Here is a 24,608-nt window from a genome sequence, read left to right as displayed (position 1 = left end):
CAGGCTGGTAGCCAGGATCAATCAGGAGAGGGCGTCGGTGATCTTGATAGCTCCTGCGTGGCCACGCAGGACTTGGTATGCAGATCTGGTGAATATGTCATCGGCTCCACCTTGGAAGCTACCTTTGAGACGAGACCTTCTTGTTCAGGGTCCGTTCGAACATCCGAATCTGGTTTCACTCCAGCTGACTGCTTGGAGATTGAACGCTTGATTTTATCGAAGCGAGGTTTCTCAGATTCTGTTATCGATACTCTTGTTCAGGCCAGAAAGCCTGTAACTAGAAAGATTTACCATAAAATTTGGAAAAAATATATCTGTTGGTGTGAATCTAAAGGATTCCCTTGGGACAAGGTTAAGATTCCTAGGATTCTATCCTTCCTTCAAGAAGGATTGGAAAAAGGATTATCGGCAAGTTCCCTGAAGGGACAGATTTCTGCCTTGTCGGTGTTACTTCACAAAAAACTGGCAGCTGTGCCAGATGTTCAAGCCTTTGTTCAGGCTCTGGTTAGAATCAAGCCTGTTTACAAACCTTTGACTCCTCCTTGGAGTCTCAATTTAGTTCTTTCAGTTCTTCAGGGGGTTCCGTTTGAACCCTTACATTCCGTTGATATTAAGTTATTATCTTGGAAAGTTTTGTTTTTAGTTGCAATTTCTTCTGCTAGAAGAGTTTCAGAATTATCTGCTCTGCAGTGTTCTCCTCCTTATCTGGTGTTCCATGCAGATAAGGTGGTTTTACGTACTAAACCTGGTTTTCTTCCAAAAGTTGTTTCTAACAAAAACATTAACCAGGAGATTATCGTACCTTCTCTGTGTCCGAAACCAGTTTCAAAGAAGGAACGCTTGTTGCACAATTTGGATGTTGTTCGCGCTCTAAAATTCTATTTAGATGCTACAAAGGATTTTAGACAAACATCTTCCCTGTTTGTTGTTTATTCAGGTAAAAGGAGAGGTCAAAAAGCAACTTCTACCTCTCTCTCTTTTTGGATTAAAAGCATCATCAGATTGGCTTACGAGACTGCCGGACGGCAGCCTCCCGAAAGAATCACGGCTCATTCCACTAGGGCTGTGGCTTCCACATGGGCCTTCAAGAACGAGGCTTCTGTTGATCAGATATGTAGGGCAGCGACTTGGTCTTCACTGCACACTTTTACCAAATTTTACAAGTTTGATACTTTTGCTTCTTCTGAGGCTATTTTTGGGAGAAAGGTTTTGCAAGCCGTGGTGCCTTCCATTTAGGTGACCTGATTTGCTCCCTCCCTTCATCCGTGTCCTAAAGCTTTGGTATTGGTTCCCACAAGTAAGGATGACGCCGTGGACCGGACACACCTATGTTGGAGAAAACAGAATTTATGTTTACCTGATAAATTTCTTTCTCCAACGGTGTGTCCGGTCCACGGCCCGCCCTGGTTTTTTAATCAGGTCTGATAATTTATTTTCTTTAACTACAGTCACCACGGTACCATATGGTTTCTCCTATGCTATTATTCCTCCTTAACGTCGGTCGAATGACTGGGGTAGGCGGAGCCTAGGAGGGATCATGTGACCAGCTTTGCTGGGCTCTTTGCCATTTCCTGTTGGGGAAGAGAATATCCCACAAGTAAGGATGACGCCGTGGACCGGACACACCGTTGGAGAAAGAAATTTATCAGGTAAACATAAATTCTGTTTTCTGCTTTATCTGTTTTACTTCACAAAATGCTGGCGGCTGTGCCAGATGTTCAAGCTTTTGTTCAGGCTCTGGTTAGAATCAAGCCTGTTTACAAACCTTTGACTCCTCCTTGGAGTCTCAATTTAGTTCTTTCAGTTCTTCAGGGGGTTCCGTTTGAACCCCTACATTCCGTTGATATAAAGTTATTATCTTGGAAAGTTTTGTTTTTGTTTGCAATTTCTTCTGCAAGAAGAGTTTCAGAGTTATCTGCTCTGCAGTGTTCTCCTCCATATCTGGTGTTCCATGCAGATAAGGTGGTTTTGCGTACTAAACCTGGTTTTCTTCCGAAAGTTGTTTCTAACAAAAATATTAACCAGGAGATAGTCGTGCCTTCTTTGTGTCCTAATCCAGTTTCAAAGAAGGAACGTTTATTGCACAATTTGGATGTAGTTCGTGCTCTAAAATTCTACTTAGAAGCTACAAAGGATTTCAGACAAACATCTTCTTTGTTTGTTGTTTGTTCTGGTAAAAGGAGAGGTCAAAAAGCAACTTCTACCTCTCTCTCTTTCTGGCTTAAAAGCATTATCCGATTGGCTTATGAGACTGCCGGACGGCAGCCTCCTGAAAGAATCACAGCTCACTCCACTAGGGCCGTGGCTTCCACATGGGCCTTCAAGAACGAGGCTTCTGTTGATCAGATATGTAAGGCAGCGACTTGGTCTTCACTGCACACTTTTACCAAATTCTACAAATTTGATACTTTTGCTTCATCTGAGGCTATTTTTGGGAGAAAGGTTTTGCAAGCCGTGGTGCCTTCCATCTAGGCGACCTGATTTGCTCCCTCCCATCATCCGTGTCCTAAAGCTTTGGTATTGGTTCCCACAAGTAAGGATGACGCCGTGGACCGGACACACCTATGTTGGAGAAAACAGAATTTATGCTTACCTGATAAATTACTTTCTCCAACGGTGTGTCCGGTCCACGGCCCGCCCTGGTTTTTTAATCAGGTCTGATGAATTATTTTCTCTAACTACAGTCACCACGGTATCATATGATTTCTCCTATGCATATTCCTCCTTTACGTCGGTCGAATGACTGGGGAAGGCGGAGCCTAGGGGGGATCATGTGACCAGCTTTGCTGGGCTCTTTGCCATTTCCTGTTGGGGAAGAGAATATCCCACAAGTAAGGATGACGCCGTGGACCGGACACACCGTTGGAGAAAGTAATTTATCAGGTAAGCATAAATTCTGTTTTTGTTCATCAAAATCTAGAGTTTCTGAGACTGTGTGGAGATTGGACGCTTAGTCCTAGCCAAGAGAGGTTTCTCTGAGAGAGTTATTGATACTCTCATTCAAGATCGTAAGCCGGTTACTCGTCCCATCTGTCATAAGGTGTGAAGGACCTACTTTTTCTGGTGTGAAGAGCGTGGATTCCCATGGCATAAGGTCAGGGTATCCAGGATTCTTTCCTTTCTCCAGGATGGTCTGGAGAAGGGCCTTTCAGCTAGCTCCCTTAAGGGACAGATTTCGGCCCTATCTGTTTTACTGCACAAGAGGCTCGCTGAGCTTCCGGACATCCAGTCTTTTGTTCAGGCTCTGACTAGAATCAGGCCTGTGTTTTGGTCTAGTGCTCCTCAGAGTTTAATTCTTGTTCTTAAGGTTTTGCAGAGGGCTCCGTTTGAGCCTATGCACGGCCTTGATATTAAATTGCTATCTTGGAAGGTTCTCTCTCTTTACTGGCTATTGCTTCGGTATGCAGAGTATTTGAGATGGCTGCCTTGCAATGTGAGCCACCTTACCTAGTATTCCATACTGATAAGGCTGTTCTTCGTACTGGCTTAGGTTTTCTTCCTAAGGTTGTTTCAGATCGCAACATCAATCAGGAGATTGTGGTTCCTTCCTTGTGTCCTAACCCTTTCTCTTCAAAGGAGCAGTTGCTTCAAAATTTGGATGTGGTTCGGGCCTTGAAGTTCTCTCTTCAAGCTACTAAGGAGTTCAGGCAGACTTCTTCTTTGTTTGTCTATTCTGGGAAGCGTAAGGGGCAGAAAGACTCGTACACTTCCTTATTCGCTTAGCATATAAAACAGCGGGACATAAGCCTCATCAGAGGATTAAGGCTCATTCAACCAGAGCAGTGGCTTCCTTTTGGGCCTTCAAGAATAAGGCCTCTATGGAACAGATTTGTAAGGCGGCTACCTGGTCCTCCTTACATACCTTTTCAAAATTTTACAAATTTTACGTTTTTGCTTCGGCTGAAGCATCTTTTGGGAGAAAGGTTTTGCAGGCTGTGGTGCCAGGGCCGCCACTAGAAATTTTGGGGCCCCTGACTTAACCATTGATCAGGCCCCCCCCCCCAACTTTGACACGTGCAATTTTTGACCATGTTACTAAAACGTATATGCACTTTATTCTTAAGTGTCTATTTAAACTTGGAAATGTTGTAAAGGTAGTAACATACACACACACACAGACACACTCATACACTGAAACACTCACACATAAGGATTCACATATAGACACTTTAGCAGACATGCAAAGAAACGCACAAACACACTCAGCACTTGTTTACATTGACCTGACAAGTAATGAGGTAAACTACAGTTTTGTTATATAAAAAAAAAGAGATTTAGAAAACAAAATATGGAGTTCTGATTATCTTTTTGTAAAGGAAGATGCCAACTAAATGATAACAGCATGCAGTGGCTGAAAAGAAGGGCCCTGAACTGCCTAAACAAAAATTTAAAGGTTAAATGGTGGATTGGTGACTTCCGGAAAGGTCTCGTTAGTCCTAAAGTCTGTAGAAAGATGTGAATAATCAGTAGTAAGGTCAAAATGTCCTAAAAAGGAAAAGACAATGGACACAAACTCAAACTTGCACATACACCCAAGAAAACACCGACAGACGGCCTCAGAAAACACACAAAGACATAAACACACACAGACACCCACAGAAAACACACAAAGACATACACACACAGAGAGACAACCACATAAAACACTGAAAGACATACATACACACACCCTCACTGAGACATCCACAGAAAACACACAAAGACATGCACACACCCTCACAGAGACACCCACAGAAAACACACACCCTCACAGAGACATCCACAGAAAACACAGACATACGCACTCACCCTCATAGTGGCATCCAGAGAAAATACAGAAAGACAAACATACACATACCCTCACAGAGACGCCCATAGAAAAGCTCAGACATCCACAGAAAATGCACAAAGACTTAGACACCCACCCTCACAGAGAGACCCACTGAAAAAAAATACATACATACATACTCATAGACACAAACCAAAGCACAGACATAAACACAGACACCCACAGAAACACTCACAGGAGGAAACATTTATGCACCTTGCATCCCCTAAATCAACAGTGTGTGACATGCATGATAAAAAAATTGCAGACATTAAGAGATCACTTTTTAAAGAATCATATTTGTAAATGTGCAAACAAAAATAATTCTGTGAATTCAAAATTGTAATAACATGCTCAATTAGCACTCTGCTGTAGTACCCACTGGCGGCTACCAAAATGTAAAAAAAAAAAAAAATTTTTTTTTTTTTTAGTTTTTGCCTCATGGGGCCCCCCTGGCCCATTAGGCCCCTGACAGGAGTCACCCCTGTCACCCCCTGATGGCGGCCCTGTGTGATGCCCTCAGAGTAGGGTACGCTTCTCCGTTGGGCAGATCAAAATATTATGTTTTTGTTCTTCTGGCACTATTTATACCCTGATATTTCTCCTACTGTTTCTTGTTCCATCTGCAGAATGACTGGGGGATGAGGGGAGTGGGGGAGGTATTTAAGCCTTTGGCTGGGGTGTCTTTGCTGCCTCCTGGTGGCCAGGAATGAAGCCGTGATCTGATAAGCATAATTTGTTTTTTTTTTGTCTAAACCTCAGGCACCTCTACGCCTTGTGTTTTTTCCTTTCTCTCCTTTTCCTTCGGTCGAATGACTGGGGGTTGTGGGAAGGGAAGTGATACTTAACTGCTTTGCTGTGGTGCTCTGTGCCATCTCCTGCTGGCCAGGAGTGATATTCCCAACTATAATTGATTCCGTGGACTAGAAATAAATACATTTATCAGGTAAGCATACATTTTGTTTTATTGGGGTTGTGTATTTCCCAGGGGAAAAAAAATATGTTTTTAAAATATTCGCTTTATTACTCATGGACCCCATAGCTTGGGTATTAGATACCATGGGTAATGGGCCATGGACTCTCACCACCTGGATGGAAGAAAACATTTTATGCTTACCTGATAAATTAATTTCTTTCATGGTGGTGAGTCAACAAGACCCCATCCTTATATATTTAGGGTTACATTTTTTTTTATTTTTTTTTAAACACATCTTTTCCCTGCTCCTTTTTATGGCTTATTACTTTTTCTTACCTCACTTTGCTTGGCTATATATTTAGACTGAGGTATAGGTGAGGTTGGAGGGCTTTTATAGGGCTCTTGGTTTTTGGGAATCTTTACCACCTCCTAGAGGTAGAGAAGAGTAATTCCCATGAGTAATGGATTGTGGACTCTCACCACCATGAAATAAATTTTCTCCAACATAGGTGTGTCCGGTCCACGGCGTCATCCTTACTTGTGGGATATTCTCCTCCCCAACAGGAAATGGCAAAGAGCCCAGCAAAGCTGGCCACATGATCCCTCCTAGGCTCCGCCTACCCCAGTCATTCTCTTTGCCGTTGTACAGGCAACATCTCCACGGAGATGGCTTAGAGTTTTTTAGTGTTTAACTGTAGTTTTTATTATTCAATCAAGAGTTTGTTATTTTGAAATAGTGCTGGTATGTACTATTTACTCAGAAACAGAAAAGAGATGAAGATTTCTGTTTGTATGAGGAAAATGATTTTAGCAACCGTAACTAAAATCCATGGCTGTTCCACACAGGACTGTTGAGAGCTACTAACTTCAGTTGGGGGAACAGTATGCAGTCTCTTGCTGCTTGAGGTATGACACATTCTAACAAGACGATGTAATGCTGGAAGCTGTCATTTTCCCTATGGGATCCGGTAAGCCATGTTTATTACGATCATAAATAAGGGCTTCACAAGGGCTTATTAAGACTGTAGACTTTTCTGGGCTAAATCGATTCATTATTAACACATATTTAGCCTTGAGGAATCATTTTATCTGGGTATTTTGATATAAGAATATCGGCAGGCACTGGATTAGACACCTTATTACTTAGGGACTTTCCCAAAGCATAAGCAGAGCCTCATTTTCGCGCCGGTGTGGCGCACTTGTTTTTGAGAGGCATGGCATGCAGTCGCATGTGTGAGGAGCTCTGATACCTAGAAAAGACTTTCTGAAGGCGTCATTTGGTATCGTATTCCCCTTTGGGCTTGGTTGGGTCTCAGCAAAGCAGATACCAGGGACTGTAAAGGGGTTAAAGTTTAAAACGGCTCCGGTTCCGTTATTTTAAGGGTTAAAGCTTCCAAATTTGGTGTGCAATACTTTTAAGGCTTTAAGACACTGTGGTGAAAATTTGGTGAATTTTGTACAATTCCTTCATGTTTTTTCGCAATTGCAGTAATAAAGTGTGTTCAGTTTAAAATTTAAAGTGACAGTAACGGTTTTATTTTAAAACGTTTTTGTACTTTGTTATCAAGTTTATGCCTGTTTAACATGTCTGAACTACCAGATAGACTGTGTTCTGAATGTGGGGAAGCCAGAATTCCTATTCATTTAAATAAATGTGATTTATGTGATAATGACAATGATGCCCAAGATGATTCCTCAAGTGAGGGGAGTAAGCATGGTACTGCATCATTCCCTCCTTCGTCTACACGAGTCTTGCCCACTCAGGAGGCCCCTAGTACATCTAGCGCGCCAATACTCCTTACTATGCAACAATTAACGGCTGTAATGGATAATTCTGTCAAAAACATTTTAGCCCAAATGAACACTTGTCAGCGTAAGCGCGGCTGCTCTGTTTTAGATACTGAAGAGCATGGCAACGCTGATACTAATATCTCTGAAGGGCCCCTAACCCAGTCTGATGGGGCCAGGGAGGTTTTGTCTGAGGGAGAAATTACTGATTCAGGGAACATTTCTCAACAGGCTGAACCTGATGTGATTGCATTTAAATTTAAGTTGGAACATCTCCGCATTCTGCTTAAGGAGGTATTATCCACTCTGGATGATTGTGACAAGTTGGTCATCCCAGAGAAACTATGTAAAATGGACAAGTTCCTAGAGGTGCCGGGGCTCCCAGAAGCTTTTCCTATACCTAAGCGGGTGGCGGACATTGTTAATAAAGAATGGGAAAGGCCCGGTATTCCTTTCGTCCCTCCCCCCATATTTAAAAAATTGTTTCCTTTGGTCGACCCCAGAAAGGACTTATGGCAGACAGTCCCCAAGGTCGAGGGAGCGGTTTCCACTTTAAACAAACGCACCACTATACCCATAGAGGATAGTTGTGCTTTCAAAGATCCTATGGATAAAAAATTAGAAGGTTTGCTTAAAAAGATGTTTGTTCAGCAGGGTTACCTTCTACAACCAATTGCATGCATTGTCCCTGTCGCTACAGCCGCATGTTTCTGGTTCGATGAGCTGATAAAGGCGGTCGATAGTGATTCTCCTCCTTATGAGGAGATTATGGACAGAATCAATGCTCTCAAATTGGCTAATTCTTTCACCCTAGACGCCACTTTGCAATTGGCTAGGTTAGCGGCTAAGAATTCTGGGTTTGCTATTGTGGCGCGCAGAGCGCTTTGGTTGAAATCTTGGTCGGCTGATGCGTCTTCCAAGAACAAGCTACTTAACATTCCTTTCAAGGGGAAAACGCTGTTTGGCCCTGACTTGAAAGAGATTATCTCTGATGTCACTGGGGGTAAGGGCCACGCCCTTCCTCAGGATCGGCCTTTCAAGGCAAAAAATAAACCTAATTTTCGTCCCTTTCGTAGAAACGGACCAGCCCAAAGTGCTACGTCCTCTAAGCAAGAGGGTAATACTTCTCAAGCCAAGCCAGCTTGGAGACCAATGCAAGGCTGGAACAAGGGTAAGCAGGCCAAGAAACCTGCCACTGCTACCAAGACAGCATGAAATGTTGGCCCCAGATCCGGGACCGGATCTGGTGGGGGGCAGACTCTCTCTCTTCGCTCAGGCTTGGGCAAGAGATGTTCTGGATCCTTGGGCGCTAGAAATAGTCTCCCAAGGTTATCTTCTGGAATTCAAGGGACTTCCCCCAAGGGGGAGGTTCCACAGGTCTCAGTTGTCTTCAGACCATATAAAAAGACAGGCATTCTTACATTGTGTAGAAGACCTGTTAAAAATGGGAGTGATTCATCCTGTTCCATTCAGAGAACAAGGGATGGGGTTCTACTCCAATCTGTTCATAGTTCCCAAAAAAGAGGGAACGTTCAGACCAATCTTAGATCTCAAGATCTTAAACAAGTTTCTCAAGGTTCCATCGTTCAAGAACTATTCTTCCTTCCATCCAGGAAGGTCAATTCATGACCACGGTGGATTTAAAGGATGCGTATCTACATATTCCTATCCACAAGGAACATCATCGGTTCCTAAGGTTCGCATTCCTGGACAAGCATTACCAGTTTGTGGCGCTTCCTTTCGGATTAGCCACTGCTCCAAGGATTTTCACAAAGGTACTAGGGTCCCTTCTAGCTGTGCTAAGGCCAAGGGGCATTGCTGTAGTACCTTACTTGGACGACATTCTGATTCAAGCGTCGTCCCTTCCTCAAGCAAAGGCTCACACGGACATCGTCCTGGCCTTTCTCAGATCTCACGGATGGAAAGTGAACGTGGAAAAGAGTTCTCTATCTCCGTCAACAAGGGTTTCCTTCTTGGGAACAATAATAGACTCCTTAGAAATGAGGATATTTCTGACAGAGGCCAGAAAAACAAAGCTTCTAGACTCTTGTCGGATACTTCATTCCGTTCCTCTTCCTTCCATAGCTCAGTGCATGGAAGTGATCGGGTTGATGGTAGCGGCTATGGACATAGTTCCTTTTGCGCGCATTCATCTAAGACCATTACAACTGTGCATGCTCAGTCAGTGGAATGGGGATTATACAGACTTGTCTCCGAAGATACAAGTAAATCAGAGGACCAGAGACTCACTCCGTTGGTGGCTGTCCCTGGACAACCTGTCACGATGGATGACATTCCGCAGACCAGAGTGGGTCATTGTTACGACCGACGCCAGTCTGATGGGCTGGGGCGCGATCTGGGGATCCCTGAAAGCTCAGGGTCTTTGGTCTCGGGAAGAATCTCTCCTACCGATAAATATTCTGGAACTGAGAGCGATATTCAATGCTCTCAAGGCTTGGCCTCAGCTAGCGAGGGCCAAGTTCATACGGTTTCAATCAGACAACATGACAACTGTTGCGTACATCAACCATCAGGGGGGAACAAGGAGTTCCCTAGCGATGGAAGAAGTGACCAAAATCATTCTATGGGCGGAGTCTCACTCCTGCCACCTGTCCGCTATCCACATCCCAGGAGTGGAAAATTGGGAAGCGGATTTTCTGAGTCGTCAGACATTGCATCCGGGGGAGTGGGAACTCCATCCGGAAATCTTTGCCCAAGTCACTCAGCTGTGGGGCATTCCAGACATGGATCTGATGGCCTCTCGTCAGAACTTCAAAGTTCCTTGCTACGGGTCCAGATCCAGGGATCCCAAGGCGGCTCTAGTGGATGCACTAGTAGCACCTTGGACCTTCAAACTAGCTTATGTGTTCCCGCCGTTCCCTCTCATCCCCAGGCTGGTAGCCAGGATCAATCAGGAGAGGGCGTCGGTGATCTTGATAGCTCCTGCGTGGCCACGCAGGACTTGGTATGCAGATCTGGTGAATATGTCATCGGCTCCACCTTGGAAGCTACCTTTGAGACGAGACCTTCTTGTTCAGGGTCCGTTCGAACATCCGAACCTGGTTTCACTCCAGCTGACTGCTTGGAGATTGAACGCTTGATCTTATCGAAGCGAGGGTTCTCAGATTCTGTTATCGATACTCTTGTTCAGGCCAGAAAGCCTGTAACTAGAAAGATTTACCACAAAATTTGGAAAAAATATATCTGTTGGTGTGAATCTAAAGGATTCCCTTGGGACAAGGTTAAGATTCCTAAGATTCTATCCTTCCTTCAAGAAGGATTGGAAAAAGGATTATCTGCAAGTTCCCTGAAGGGACAGATTTCTGCCTTGTCTGTGTTACTTCACAAAAAGCTGGCAGCCGTGCCAGATGTTCAAGCCTTTGTTCAGGCTCTGGTTAGAATTAAGCCTGTTTACAAACCTTTGACTCCTCCTTGGAGTCTCAATTTAGTTCTTTCAGTTCTTCAGGGGGTTCCGTTTGAACCCTTACATTCCGTTGATATTAAGACATTATCTTGGAAAGTTTTGTTTTTGGTTGCAATCTCTTCTGCTAGAAGAGTCTCAGAATTATCTGCTCTGCAGTGTTCTCCTCCTTATCTGGTGTTCCATGCAGATAAGGTGGTTTTACGTACTAAACCTGGTTTTCTTCCAAAAGTTGTTTCTAACAAAAACATTAACCAGGAGATTATCGTACCTTCTCTGTGTCCGAAACCAGTTTCAAAGAAGGAACGTTTGTTGCACAATTTGGATGTTGTTCGCGCTCTAAAATTCTATTTAGATGCTACAAAGGATTTTAGACAAACATCTTCCTTGTTTGTTGTTTATTCTGGTAAAAGGAGAGGTCAAAAAGCAACTTCTACCTCTCTCTCTTTTTGGATTAAAAGCATCATCAGATTGGCTTACGAGACTGCCGGACGGCAGCCTCCCGAAAGAATCACAGCTCATTCCACTAGGGCTGTGGCTTCCACATGGGCCTTCAAGAACGAGGCTTCTGTTGATCAGATATGTAGGGCAGCGACTTGGTCTTCACTGCACACTTTTACCAAATTTTACAAGTTTGATACTTTTGCTTCTTCTGAGGCTATTTTTGGGAGAAAGGTTTTGCAAGCCGTGGTGCCTTCCATTTAGGTGACCTGATTTGCTCCCTCCCTTCATCCGTGTCCTAAAGCTTTGGTATTGGTTCCCACAAGTAAGGATGACGCCGTGGACCGGACACACCTATGTTGGAGAAAACAGAATTTATGTTTACCTGATAAATTACTTTCTCCAACGGTGTGTCCGGTCCACGGCCCGCCCTGGTTTTTTTAATCAGGTCTGATAATTTATTTTCTTTAACTACAGTCACCACGGTAACATATGGTTTCTCCTATGCAAATATTCCTCCTTAACGTCGGTCGAATGACTGGGGTAGGCGGAGCCTAGGAGGGATCATGTGGCCAGCTTTGCTGGGCTCTTTGCCATTTCCTGTTGGGGAGGAGAATATCCCACAAGTAAGGATGACGCCGTGGACCGGACACACCGTTGGAGAAAGTAATTTATCAGGTAAACATAAATTCTGTTACTTTATCCGGTAAGCATAAATTGCTTTTTACAACCAAAAAGCATGTATCAAAAATACTGCTTATAGTATTTGAATCTTATGTAAAATATTTCTAACGTTCTTTTTGTGTTTCACATAATTTATGTATATTTACTTTGTGCAAAAACTAATCGTGCAACATGTTTGTACCTCTAGGGCGTGGTATGCCTAAAGGAAAAACTGTTCGAGGTGGCCGCCAGAAACAACGGGGCATTGGACTTCCTGGTATGAGCCAAGGAAACATGCCAAATAGTCAGGCCAGTCAAGATGTTGTGTCTCAGCCATTTTCTCAAGGCCCTCTAACCCAGGGTTATATATCAATGAGTCAGCCGTCTCAAATGAGTCAGCCAGGACTGTCCCAACCTGAATTATCACAGGTAAGATCCCAATGTTTACTGCTTGTGGGTCGAGACATTTTTAGCGTTGGCGTTTGGTGCATTTCTACATCTTTATAACTTGCTTTTTATTTTCTGGAGGTGCACTAGATCCCTCTTATTTCAGAATTTTGTCCTAATGGTTCTTTATAGTGAACATTTTCAACTGCCATCCCTATACATCAGGCTTCCCCAAACCATAGTCCTGCTGGAACATCTCTACCATTTTAGTTTAGATTGACAGTATATCTCAGAGAGGCTACAACACACTGCTTTACATTCCCTTATTGCCCAGTGGTGTCAGTTGAAGTCCCATATTTCCTGCCACCATAGTTTAAAACAGTGGGGATAAGACTTCAATCAAATGTTTCCACTTCTGCAGTACTAGACACTGGGGGTTTTGTAGTATATTCTTACATTATAGTCTATTCATTACACTGTTCCTTGCCTTTTAGGATAGCTACCTTGGTGATGAGTTTAAATCTCAGATTGATGTTGCGTTATCGCAGGATTCTACATACCAGGGCGAGCGTGCATATCAACATGGGGGTGTGACTGGATTGTCACAGTACTAGAGTGTAAGTATTTACGTACAGGTCATCATTATTTTTTTAATTTTTATTCTTTGCTCAACTTCAAAAGTTTGAGTAATTCCTTACAACTGTTTGTTGGATGCCTTAACTTGAGCTTGCCTTTGTTTTGTACAGCAAGACTATTTACCTGGTAATGCTTTTAAGGGCACTTGAATGCAACATTTTACAATATAAAGTGACTAAATGGCATAAAGACTAGTTCCCAAACAAAATAGTTTAAGATTCATTTTAGTTGAAATAATTTTTATTAACACTCCTCCACCTTCATCTTCAGCAAATCCACATACAGGTTACAATGGAAATACATCATACATCAAAATCCTATTTGCATATGTATACCACTGGTAAACATATATTTCCCAGATGGGATAAGTCCTCATTTGTTAAGTCTCTTATGAGTCTCTAGATAATGTTTCTCATTTTCTGTCTGGCAGACTTCAAGAATACCCCTCTGCTGTTTACTTTCATATGATGTTCCTTCCACCTATAATATATCGTATGAAGGAGTGTCACATTTTAAATAATTTACCCCTTACTGTTCCCTTTACTCTTAATACAATGTTCTGCATTCTGCAGGGATGACAGTGATGTGGGGGTCAATAACGAAGTATAACTCAAACATTAAAAACAACATAAGAAAAGACATAAAAAACATTAAATCATGCTTTGTTACTGTACTGTTTATCGCTATAGTATCTAATAGTTGCTTGCTCATCCAACTTTATTCATATGAAGTTTGATCAAGCCTGCCAGTCACCACTTCCTCTAATTTCTCTCCCCTTGACAGGGAATTATCATCTATCTCTGTCCTCTGACCCCACTATGTAATACTCTGCTCAGGTCTCCTACTGCTTTCTAATATCCAGTAAAACCAGACTTTCTGAAATGTAGTCCCTGTATCCTGTACAAATGCTGCTGACTCATACATTGAGTATACCAGCTGAATTCTGGCTATCACCTCTGCCCAGGTCGGTATTTCTGTCTTATATTTGTGGAGTAAAGAGGATTCAGTTTGGAAAAATATATAAAGATTTATTATACATTAAACAAGATATTAACAAGCAATATACCATTTAATTATAAACAAAACAAACTCTGATACAATATGAAATAAAATATACTACTACACTTTGCTTTAATGCTATGGGTATAAATCTAACAGTGAAGTCTATAACGAGGTAAAATTAAATCAACATTAACCAATTATGCAATATGTGTTACTAACAACAGTTATTTAATACAATCTTAGCCAATGTTATCATTAAAATTAGGTTTTGGTAACTTAAAAATACAATGCAATCAGTCAGATTCAGATTGTATATCTACAGCCAAAGAAATACATAAAAACCTCTCTAATGCCTCAACAAGTCTCAACTTTAAGGAATATAAAACTACTAAAATAAAATATACTTAAACATAACACCAGGGTTGTTCTTACAATAAACTGAATTAAGTGAACACTATGTAACAAGATTTTCTGATATTAGTAGCTGAATTAGATTCCTAGACAAAATACATTAGACTATAGGGATAAGTACATATAAAAGTTGGGCCTATAATCATTTAATACAAATCTTAATAAGGACCTTAAATTCATTTGCTTATATATAATTAATGACTTTTTATACTTCCCCAAATGTTTGCTCCTCCAAGCCCTGGGTTATCACTAGTCAAGCTGTGTGTTTCCCCTGCATCCAGTCCCACAAAATTTTAGTCCACTGGAAAAACAGGCATTAATTTCCAAGGATATCAAAAATATAGAATGGGTACAACCAGGATTCAATATTCTATTTCAGAGAAAAATTGGACAGCGTACCCACCTTCTTTCATGCAACCCAGTGTGTCCTGTGAATGCTCAGTGATCAAATTTATCCTGAGCTATAACTCTGCCCTAATCTCTAACAGCCATTAACAGATGTGTGAGGATCTGTAGTGCTGTGATTGGAGGGATGCTAATTAGATTTTGGAAATAATTCACTCAATGTTAAGTATAGCTGGTTGTACTTTCACTAATTCACCACAAGATGGCGATTGTGAGTTGTGCTATAAAAGTGAACTTGTGTAACTCTTATATTTATTCTTCTTAGAATTCATTTTTCATATATCATACAAACATATATATATATATATATATATATATATATATATATACACACACACAGATATACACATATTCATTTACCTAATTTGTGAGCTAGACTTCATAAATTTACCAAATATATTTAAATAAGTATTCATGTCTTTATGGCTTATTTGTGCATATAAGTCACCTTGTTCAAAATGAGGTATACATAGGCTCTAACATAGAGAGATATAATATAAATATATATATCTATGTTAGAGCCTATGTATACCTCATTTTGAACAAGGTGACTTATATGCATGAATACTTATTTAAATATATTTGGTAAATTTATGAAGTCTAGCTCACAAATTAGGTAAATGAATATGTGTATATCTGTGTATGTGTATATATATATATATATATATATATATATATATATATATATATTTCTCCTACATTGGTGTATCTGGTCCACGGCTTCATCCTTGTGGGATATTCTCAATCCCTACAGGAAGTGGCAAAGAGCACACAGCAGTCCATATAGCTCCCCTCAGGCTCCGCCCCCCCAGTCATTCTCTTTGCCGCTCTAAACAAGTAGCATCTCCACGGGAGGGTAAAGAGTTTGTGGTGTTAGATTTGTAGTTTTTATTTCTTCTATCAAAAGTTTGTTATTTTGAAATAGTGCCGGCTTGTACTATTTACTCTGAAGCAGAAAGTGATGAAGATTTCTGCTGAGAGGAATATGATTTTAGCACCAGTAACTAAAATCCATTGCTGTTCCCACGCAGGACTGTTGAATACCGGAGAACTTCAGTTGGGGGGAACAGTTTGCAGGCTTAACTGCTTCAGGTATGATCAGTCATTTTTCTAACAAGACCAAGTAATGCTAGAAGACTGTCAGAAATCCCCTCATGGATAGGTAAGCCATTTTTCTCAGACTCTGTATAAAATGATGGCTTAAATTACTGGTAAGGGCTCAAAGCTGGTTGACACTATTGTGGGCTTAATCGATTGCTTTATTAGCATGATTCAGTATGAATAGGGTGTTTTTGAGACTTTTAAAACACTTTTGGGGTTTATTTTGGCGCCTGGCACTTATTTAGACACCTAACCTAGTCAAAAAGGCCCCACCACTCTGGAATCAAGAGGGAGGGGGCCTCCTTTTCGCACCTCAGTTGCGCAGTTGTTTTTGCTACACAGTTCATGCAGCTTCACGTGGTGAGTCCAGAGACTTCAGAAAGGACTTCAAAGAGGCTTATTTCTTACTCAAATAATCCCTAAGGAAGGTAAAAGCCACAGTAGAGGCTGTGGCATTGTGCTGTAGTGTTTCTAACCGGTTAACTGCTGTTCTTAGCTCCGGTTTGGGCATTAAGGGGTTAATTGGTCTAAAAATGTGTGTGCAATCTTTTCAAAGCATTATGACAATGTGGTGAAAATTTCATTAAAATCGGATGTTTATTTGATGGTTATTTGATGTTTTAGTAATAAAGTGTGCACTTTTATTATTTAAAGACACAGTAACGTTTTTTTCAAAAGTTATTTTTTATGCATTGTAGTGCTGTCTAAGTCTGTCAAACATGTCTGACCCTTCAGATAGCCTTTGTTCTGTATGTTTAAAGGCCAAGGCGGTGCCCCCATTAAATTTGTGTGAAGTGTGCTATAGCGTCCGAACAGCTTAAGGACCGTACAGTCACGCTTAGGGATGTAGCCCAAGATGATTCTTTAGCTGAAGGTAGTGAGGATAGTCCGCTATCCTCTCCTTCTGTGTCAACACCAGCTATGCCCGCGCAAGCGATGCCCAGTACATCTAGCGCACCAATTCCTATTACCTTGCAACAATTAGCAGCAGTAATGGATAATTCTCTCGCAGCATTTTTATCCAAACTGCCAGCTTTTCCAAGAAAGCGTGATAGCTCAGTTTTAAATGCAGAAAATGAGCAAGCAGACGCAGCGGATAATTTATCTGTAGTACCCTCACATCAATCTGACTTGGCGGTGAGGGAGGGCCTGTCTGAGGGAGAAATTTCTGATACAGGAAAGGTTTCTCAGCAGGCAGAGCCAGATACCATAGCATTTAAATTTAAGTTAGAACACCTCCGCGCCCTGCTTAAGGAGGTCCTAGCTACACTTGATGATTGTGACCGTTTTGTGGTCCCAGAAAAATTGTGTAAAATGGACAAATTCTTAGAGGTCCCAGTACACACTGATGCGTTTCCGCTACCTAAGAGGGTGGCGGATATCGTGTCTAGGGAGTGGGAGAAACCAGGTGTACCTTTTGTCCCCCCCCCCCCCATATTTAAGAAAATGTTCCCCATTGTTGACCCAAGGAGGGACGCGTGGCAGACGGTCCCTAAGGTAGAGGGGGCAGTTTCAACACTAGCTAAGCGCACGACTATACCAATAGAAGACAGTTGCGCTTTCAAAGATCCTATGGATAAAAAATTAGAAGGTTTACTTAAGAAAATTTTTGTTCAACAAGGTTTTCTTCAACCAATTTCTTGCATTATTCCTGTAACCACTGCAGCGGCTTTTTGGTTTGAGGAACTAGAAAATTCGCTCCAGAAGGAGACTTCTTATGATGAAGTCATGGACAGAATTCACGCCCTGAAGTTGGCTAATTCTTTCATTACAGATGCCGCTTTTCAGGTAGCTAAATTAGCGGCGAAAAATTCTGGTTTTGCAATCGTGACGCGCAGAGCGCTTTGGCTAAAATCTTGGTCGGCGGATGTGTCGTCCAAAACAAAATTGCTTAATATTCCTTTCAAGGGTAAGACCCTATTCGGGCCAGAAATTATTTCAGATATCACTGGGGGAAAGGGCCATTCCTTTCGCAATTTCAGGAACGGACCTGCTTCTACCTCTACAGCCACTAGGCAAGAGGGTAACGCATCCCAGCCCAAACCAGCATGGAAACCATTGCAAGGCTGGAACAAGGGTAAACAGGCCAAGAAGCCTGCTGCTGCTACCAAGACAGCATGAAAGGATAGCCCCCGATCCGGGACCGGATCTAGTAGGGGGCAGACTTTCTCTCTTTGCTCAGGCTTGGGCAAGAGATGTTCCGGACCCCTGGGCGTTAGAAATTGTCTCTCAGGGGTATCTTCTGGAATTCAAGGACCTTCCTCCAAGGGGAAGCTTCCCCATGTCTCGCTTATCTTTAGACCAGATAAAGAGACAGGCATTCTTACGTTGCGTAGAAGACCTTATAAAAAGGGGAGTGATACACCCAGTTCCAACAGCAGAACAAGGACTGGGTTTTTACTCAAACCTGTTTGTAGTTCCCAAAAAGGAAGTAACTTTCAGGCCAATCCTGGATTTAAAAATCCTAAACAAATTCATCAGAGTTCCATCATTCAAAATGTAAACCATTCGGACAATTTTACCAATGATTCAGGAGGGTCAATATATGACTACCGTGGACTTAAAGGATGCATACCTGCATATTCCTATCCACAAAGATCACTATCAGTTCCTGAGGTTTGCCTTTCTGGACAAGCATTACCAATTCGTAGCCCTTCCCTTCGGATTGGCCACTGCTCCCAGAATTTTCACAAAGGTGCTAGGGTCCCTTCTAGCGGTGCTAAGACCGAGGGGCATTGCACTTAAGTGGCATCAATTCTGTATTTGAACATCTTTCACAGTGGTTGGATGAAATACTCCAACCACTAGTGAAACTACCAAGTTTCCTAAAAGGTTGAGATCAAGAGGTTATAACCAAAGTGATATAGATTTGGTAAGAAAATCAATTGATGATCAAGATAGGTCAAAATTTCTGAACTATAATAAAAAGATTGAAAAAGAAGGAAAAGACAAAATAGTAACATTTGTTACTCAGTATAGTAATCAATATGAACAGATTTGTCAGATTATAAGAGACAATCTTTTTTTACTTAAGGCAGATGATGGCCTGGAGGATATAAACCCCAAAAAATGTAGATTTTCCTTTAGGAAAGGACTATCAATAGGGAATCGAATAGCCCCCACCCAAATAAAATCAGAATCCAACAGAAGAAGTTCATGGTTAGAACACACAGGAGTTTTTAGATGTAGTAACCTGCATTGTAAGGCATGTGAGAAATTGGAGAGGAGACAAGGTTTTAGAAGTAGTGTAACAGGAGAAACCTTTGAATTTAGAGGCTGCACTAACTGTAGGGCCACGTACTCTATATACCTATTAACGTGTACTGAATGTGAGGTACAGTACACTGGACTCACTACACGTGAAGTAAGATACAGAATAAGAGAGCACTTATCTAACATTAAGTTAGGGAAATTAACGACACCATTGGTACTTCATTTTAAAAACCATCACAATAAGAGTAGTAACACTTTGAGATGGACCATTATTGAATCTGTAAAAACAGGTACAAGAGGAGGTGATAGAGATTCAATCCTAGCAAAGAGAGAGGTTTTCTGGATGCACAGACTAAGGACTAGGATGCCACAAGGACTCAGTTCTGAATATGATTTAATCAATTTTTGGCAGTAGTCCTGGGTCTGTGCATCCAGAAAGGTATCTATGGTTATGGAATGGAAAAACTTTTTGGGAAGCGTATTGTTGTTAAGAAATAAATTTTGTATACAATGATGTCAATATAGTTATAAATTACACATAAAATATTTAGTGGTCAACTATCTAAAAATGAACTTGACAAAAGGTCCTATATAAGTTAATATCATCTCTCTTTAGTTCTTTATTATTTGATACATTTTTGTGATTTAATTTGCGAAAGTGTCCCTTTTATGAGGAATCCATTAATAGATAAACAGGAATTTAACCTAAATAATTGTCCTGAATAATGGTAAATACGAATGTATATAGAAACAAGTATTGTAAATGTATATATCATGTAACATAATTTGGTCCTATGAAGGGAATAATAGGAAGTATTGCAAGGTACAGAACAATTGATATGATAAGCACAATAATAACAAGCTAAGCACATTGAGAGTCAAGGGTTAATTCCCAGGTTTTGGTTTTAACCAATGGGCGACAGCCTGTACATTTAAAATGAGCCGAGGTAGGCTAAATGACCACACTACGATTATGGCCAGCGAGCCGAAACGCGTCAGTGGGTCCCTGGGAATCACCCATGATCTTTCAACCCAAGCTGTTTGATCTGTAAACAACAGTATTTACCATCTGCTGAATAAAAGACTTTTAAACTGCATAATCGTGGAGGTGCCTCTATTTCTTTACATTTGGAACATATGAAGTGATCGGAAGAGAGCACTCACGGAGAGCAAGGATACCTGGCCACCACGCCCCCACTGTTAGCCATGTGACTGAAGCACGCACTGGGACACAACCGCCGACACGGAAGAGGGATTCGAGACACAGGACGCTGAGAGAGCCGGGCATCTGCGAGTGAGTGGAGTCCCCGAGACAAACCACAGGTGATATTCGGGTTGTCTAGCGATGGGGATGGGTCCCGGATGGTAAGCTCAGTTGTGTGTTTATCCCAGAATTTATGGACTTAAGTAAATGAAGTGTCTAAAAGCGAGTGTATTGATGAATATAACAAGGGTCACTTAACAGTGGGGAAAGTTTGAAAGGTCACAACATATTGCAGGACTCTACAGGTGCTGGGCATTGTATGTTTCTAATCCAGTTTCTAACAAGGAACGTCTGTTACACAACCTTGATGTGGTTCGTGCTTTGAAGTTTTATCTAAAAGCAACTAAAGACTTCAGACAAACATCGTCCTTGTTTGTCGTCTATTCTGGCAAGAGGAGAGGTCAAAAAGCGACTGCGACCTCTCTGTCTTTCTGGCTGAAAAGCATCATCCGATTGACTTATGAGACTGCTGGAAGGCAGCCTCCTGAACGAATTACAGCTCACTCTACTAGAGCTGTGGCTTCCACATGGGCTTTCAAGAATGAGGCTTCTGTTGAACAGATCTTTAAGGCAGCGACTTGGTCTTCACTGCATACATTTACCAAATTTTACAAATTCGATACTTTTGCTTCTTCGGAGGCTATTTTTGGGAGAAAGGTTTTGCAAGCAGTGGTGCCTTCCGTTTAGGTTACCTGACTTGTTCCCTCCCTTCATCCGTGTCCTAAAGCTTTGGTATTGGTACCCACAAGTAAGGATGAAGCCGTGGACCGGATACACCAATGTAGGAGAAAACAGAATTTATGTTTACCTGATAAATTTCTTTCTCCTACGGTGTATCCGGTCCACGGCCCACCCTGGCATCTTGGTCAGGTTTAAATTTATTTTTGTAAACTACAGTCACCACTGCACCCTATGGTTCTCCTTTTTCTCCTAACCGTCGGTCGAATGACTGGGGGGGCGGAGCCTGAGGGGAGCTATATGGACAGCTCTGCTGTGTGCTCTCTTTGCCACTTCCTGTAGGGATTGAGAATATCCCACAACTAAGGATGAAGCCGTGGACCGGATACACCGTAGGAGAAAGAAATTTATCAGGTAAACATAAATTCTGTTTGAGATATATATATATATATATATATATATATATATATATATATATATATATATATATATATATATATATATATATATATATATATATATATATATATATATATATATGATATATATATGATATATATATGATATATATATATATATATATATGATATATATATGATATATATATATATATATATATATGATATATATATGATATATATATATATATATATATGATATATATATATATATATATATGATATATAGATAGAGATATAGATATCAATCTCCATATATTTCACCTATCTGTATACATACGTGCATATACATACATCTACATACATTCATATATATACATATATATATATATATATATATATATAATATAGAGAAAATAACTCATTGTGTAAACCATTTACAAATCTAAACAAGTCAGAAGACTTGCTTTAAACCTAGAAACTCTGACTACACCGTTTCCAATGCAGCAAAGGAATCTGGGTAAGATATGCAAATGAGGTTCACAACGACTCACCTTTTTACTTTTAGCCTGCTTTTTAAATGGTTTACACAATGCGTTATTTTCTCTCTATTTTGTATTTAGTGGAGGATTTTAAACTCACTTTTCACCTCCCCATAATTTTAATTGTTGAATTTCCCCCAGAAATGAACTTTACCAAGCAGTGACTCAACCTACTCCCAGCTGATGAGTGGCAAAAACCACGAAACAGCTGTCCTGGGATTGGTCTGAGTCACTGTACTAACCCTAGCTAAGCATAAAAGCTGTGTAATGCAGTAGTGCTATGGCATAAAGGGAAGTCTGTCTTAAAAAGCAGGCTAAAAGTAAAAAGGTGAGTCATTGTGAACCTCATTTGCATACCTTACCCAGATTCCTTTGCTGCATTGGAAACAGTGTAGTCAGAGAGTTTCTAGGTTTAAAGCAAGTCTTCTGACTTGTTTAGATTTGTAAATGGTTTACACAATGAGTTATTTTCTCTATATTTTGTATTTAGTGGAGGATTTTAAACTCACTTTTCGCCTCCCCATAATTTATATATATATAGTCTATATCCAATAAAGGACTGCACTCACTGGATTTAGTTTCAGAAACCTTCAAATCTTTATTGTGGTCCTTTATTGTGGTTTCTGAAACTAAATCCAGTGAGTACAGTCCTTTATTGGATATAGACTGTATACTTGTTTGACTTTGCACCCTGGTTGATGACTACACAGCATTGGGAGTGCAGACACACACGGAGGATATATATATATATATATATATATATATATATATATATATAGCAAAGTCCTGTGTAGGAATGCACACCATATATTTAGTAGCATCTTTTTCAATTGTCCCAAAAGGTAAATCCAAAGTGGTCACACCAGCTATGTGGTGTTCCCCATGAGAGCATAAAACTACTGGCTGAATGTGTTATATTTATACAAGTCATAGCTGACATCAAGGCTGTGTTCAGCTGTGGATAATCACTTGCAAATCTGATCAGCTGGTTCCGTTCCCACCCACAAGCTTTATACTTCATTGCGCTGTTAGTTGAGCAACTGCATGGCTAATTTGCATATGTGGGAGTGATCTGCACCAGAGTAGTGTCCAATGATCTTGCAATGTTTTCAGGCGTCGTCATACACGCCCACTTGTCTCTGCTGTGAGTGAAACTTCCCCAAACAAAGGGATATTGGCCTGTGACTTATGAACTGCTTCTGGCACAACGATGCCGTATGTTTCACACAGGTTGGTGAGGGGTCACCTTTGTCAAAAAACTGCATGTTCACCTTGGCGCATGATGTACTGAACATTGTACTGGGATGTAATACACATTCAAAAGTTGCAGTGAGGAGATCAAATGTCCCACCTATAGCGGGTACACCCTCGCATTTATTCATAGAGCAAAAGCTAATTTAGGAATATCAGGAAATATCGATGGGGTGTAATACACATTCGATCTATTCAAATCAGACAACTTGTAGCGGGTACATCCCCATTGGTTAATATGAAGCTCCCATGCAAGATTAGCAGAAAATGCTTGATAGAGCACACAATCCAGCAACATGTGGGGGGTGGAGATGTTGAATAAATGACATCCAATAACACATTAGCCAAGTAGCAAAGGAAGAGAACAAATGTAGAGAAGAAAAAATTAAAAAAATTAAAAAAAAAATAAAAATGAAAAAAGTTAAAAACTTAGTAGAAGCTGGAACAATGAGCAAATTCAAAAAGTGTCCATTTTATAATCCAATGATAGAAACATTTTGTGCATTTGTATTCATTCATTAGTGGATCATTTTTATCCAATGAATGGCCCAAAGTCCAATTTAATGTTTAATCCTTTAGGAGAGACGGTGTCCAACATGTAGATCCATCTGGACTCTAGTCTAAGTAACATATTGTTGCGGTCTCCCTCCCTTTTTGGAGTAGGTAGATGATCAATAATCATGCAGCGTAGACTGGAGATGCTATGTTTCTGTGTAGCAAAGTGTCGGGCAACTGGGAGATCAGATGTTCGATTCTTCAGTGCCTCCCTAATGGAGCATCTGTGATTCGCCATTCTATCTTTCAAAGGGGTGGTCGTTTTCCCCACATAGACCAGAGAACAGGGGCAAATTAGGATATATATGACATATGAGCTGTTACAATTCAGACGGTAACGAATGGTATATCTTTTATTCTTGTGTGGATGTTGAAAAGAATCTCCAACTTGCATGGAATTACAGTTAACACAATCACCGCATTTGTAGCAACCACTTTTTCGAGATTTTAACCACGTATCACCTTGATGGGAACTTTTGGGATCATTTTTTACCAGTAGGTCCCTGATTCTCCTCGCCCGTCTGTAAACCACTCTTGGAGTGTTAGTTTTCCAGGATGCCAGGCTCCTGTCGGTCTTAAGTAAGTCCCATCTATTGTGAATGGAATCCCTTATGGTCTCATGTGATGGAGAGAATGTGGTAATGAAGTTTAACTTTTCTTCAGTCGTGTTTTTTCTTTCTTTATGTTTTAGGAGCGAATCTTGGTTACACATGTGGAGTTTCTGTCTCG

At 41.0% G+C, this 24,608-nt stretch overlaps 1 protein-coding gene across 1 annotated transcript in view; it reads left to right on the top strand.

Moving 5' to 3' along the window:
* The window catches only part of UPF1 (UPF1 RNA helicase and ATPase), a 526,107-nt gene that overhangs the window by 480,536 nt on the left and 20,963 nt on the right, over window positions 1–24,608 (top strand). Inside the window, 2 exon segments of the mRNA XM_053700065.1 lie at window positions 12,245–12,465; window positions 12,918–13,040. Of these exon segments, the coding sequence (XP_053556040.1) occupies window positions 12,245–12,465; window positions 12,918–13,037 (341 nt within the window). The 3' untranslated portion in view covers window positions 13,038–13,040.

Source organism: Bombina bombina, chromosome 2 (genome assembly GCF_027579735.1).
Source record: "Bombina bombina isolate aBomBom1 chromosome 2, aBomBom1.pri, whole genome shotgun sequence".
NCBI lineage: Eukaryota > Metazoa > Chordata > Amphibia > Anura > Bombinatoridae > Bombina > Bombina bombina.
This window is presented reverse-complemented; position numbering and strand designations above follow the sequence as displayed.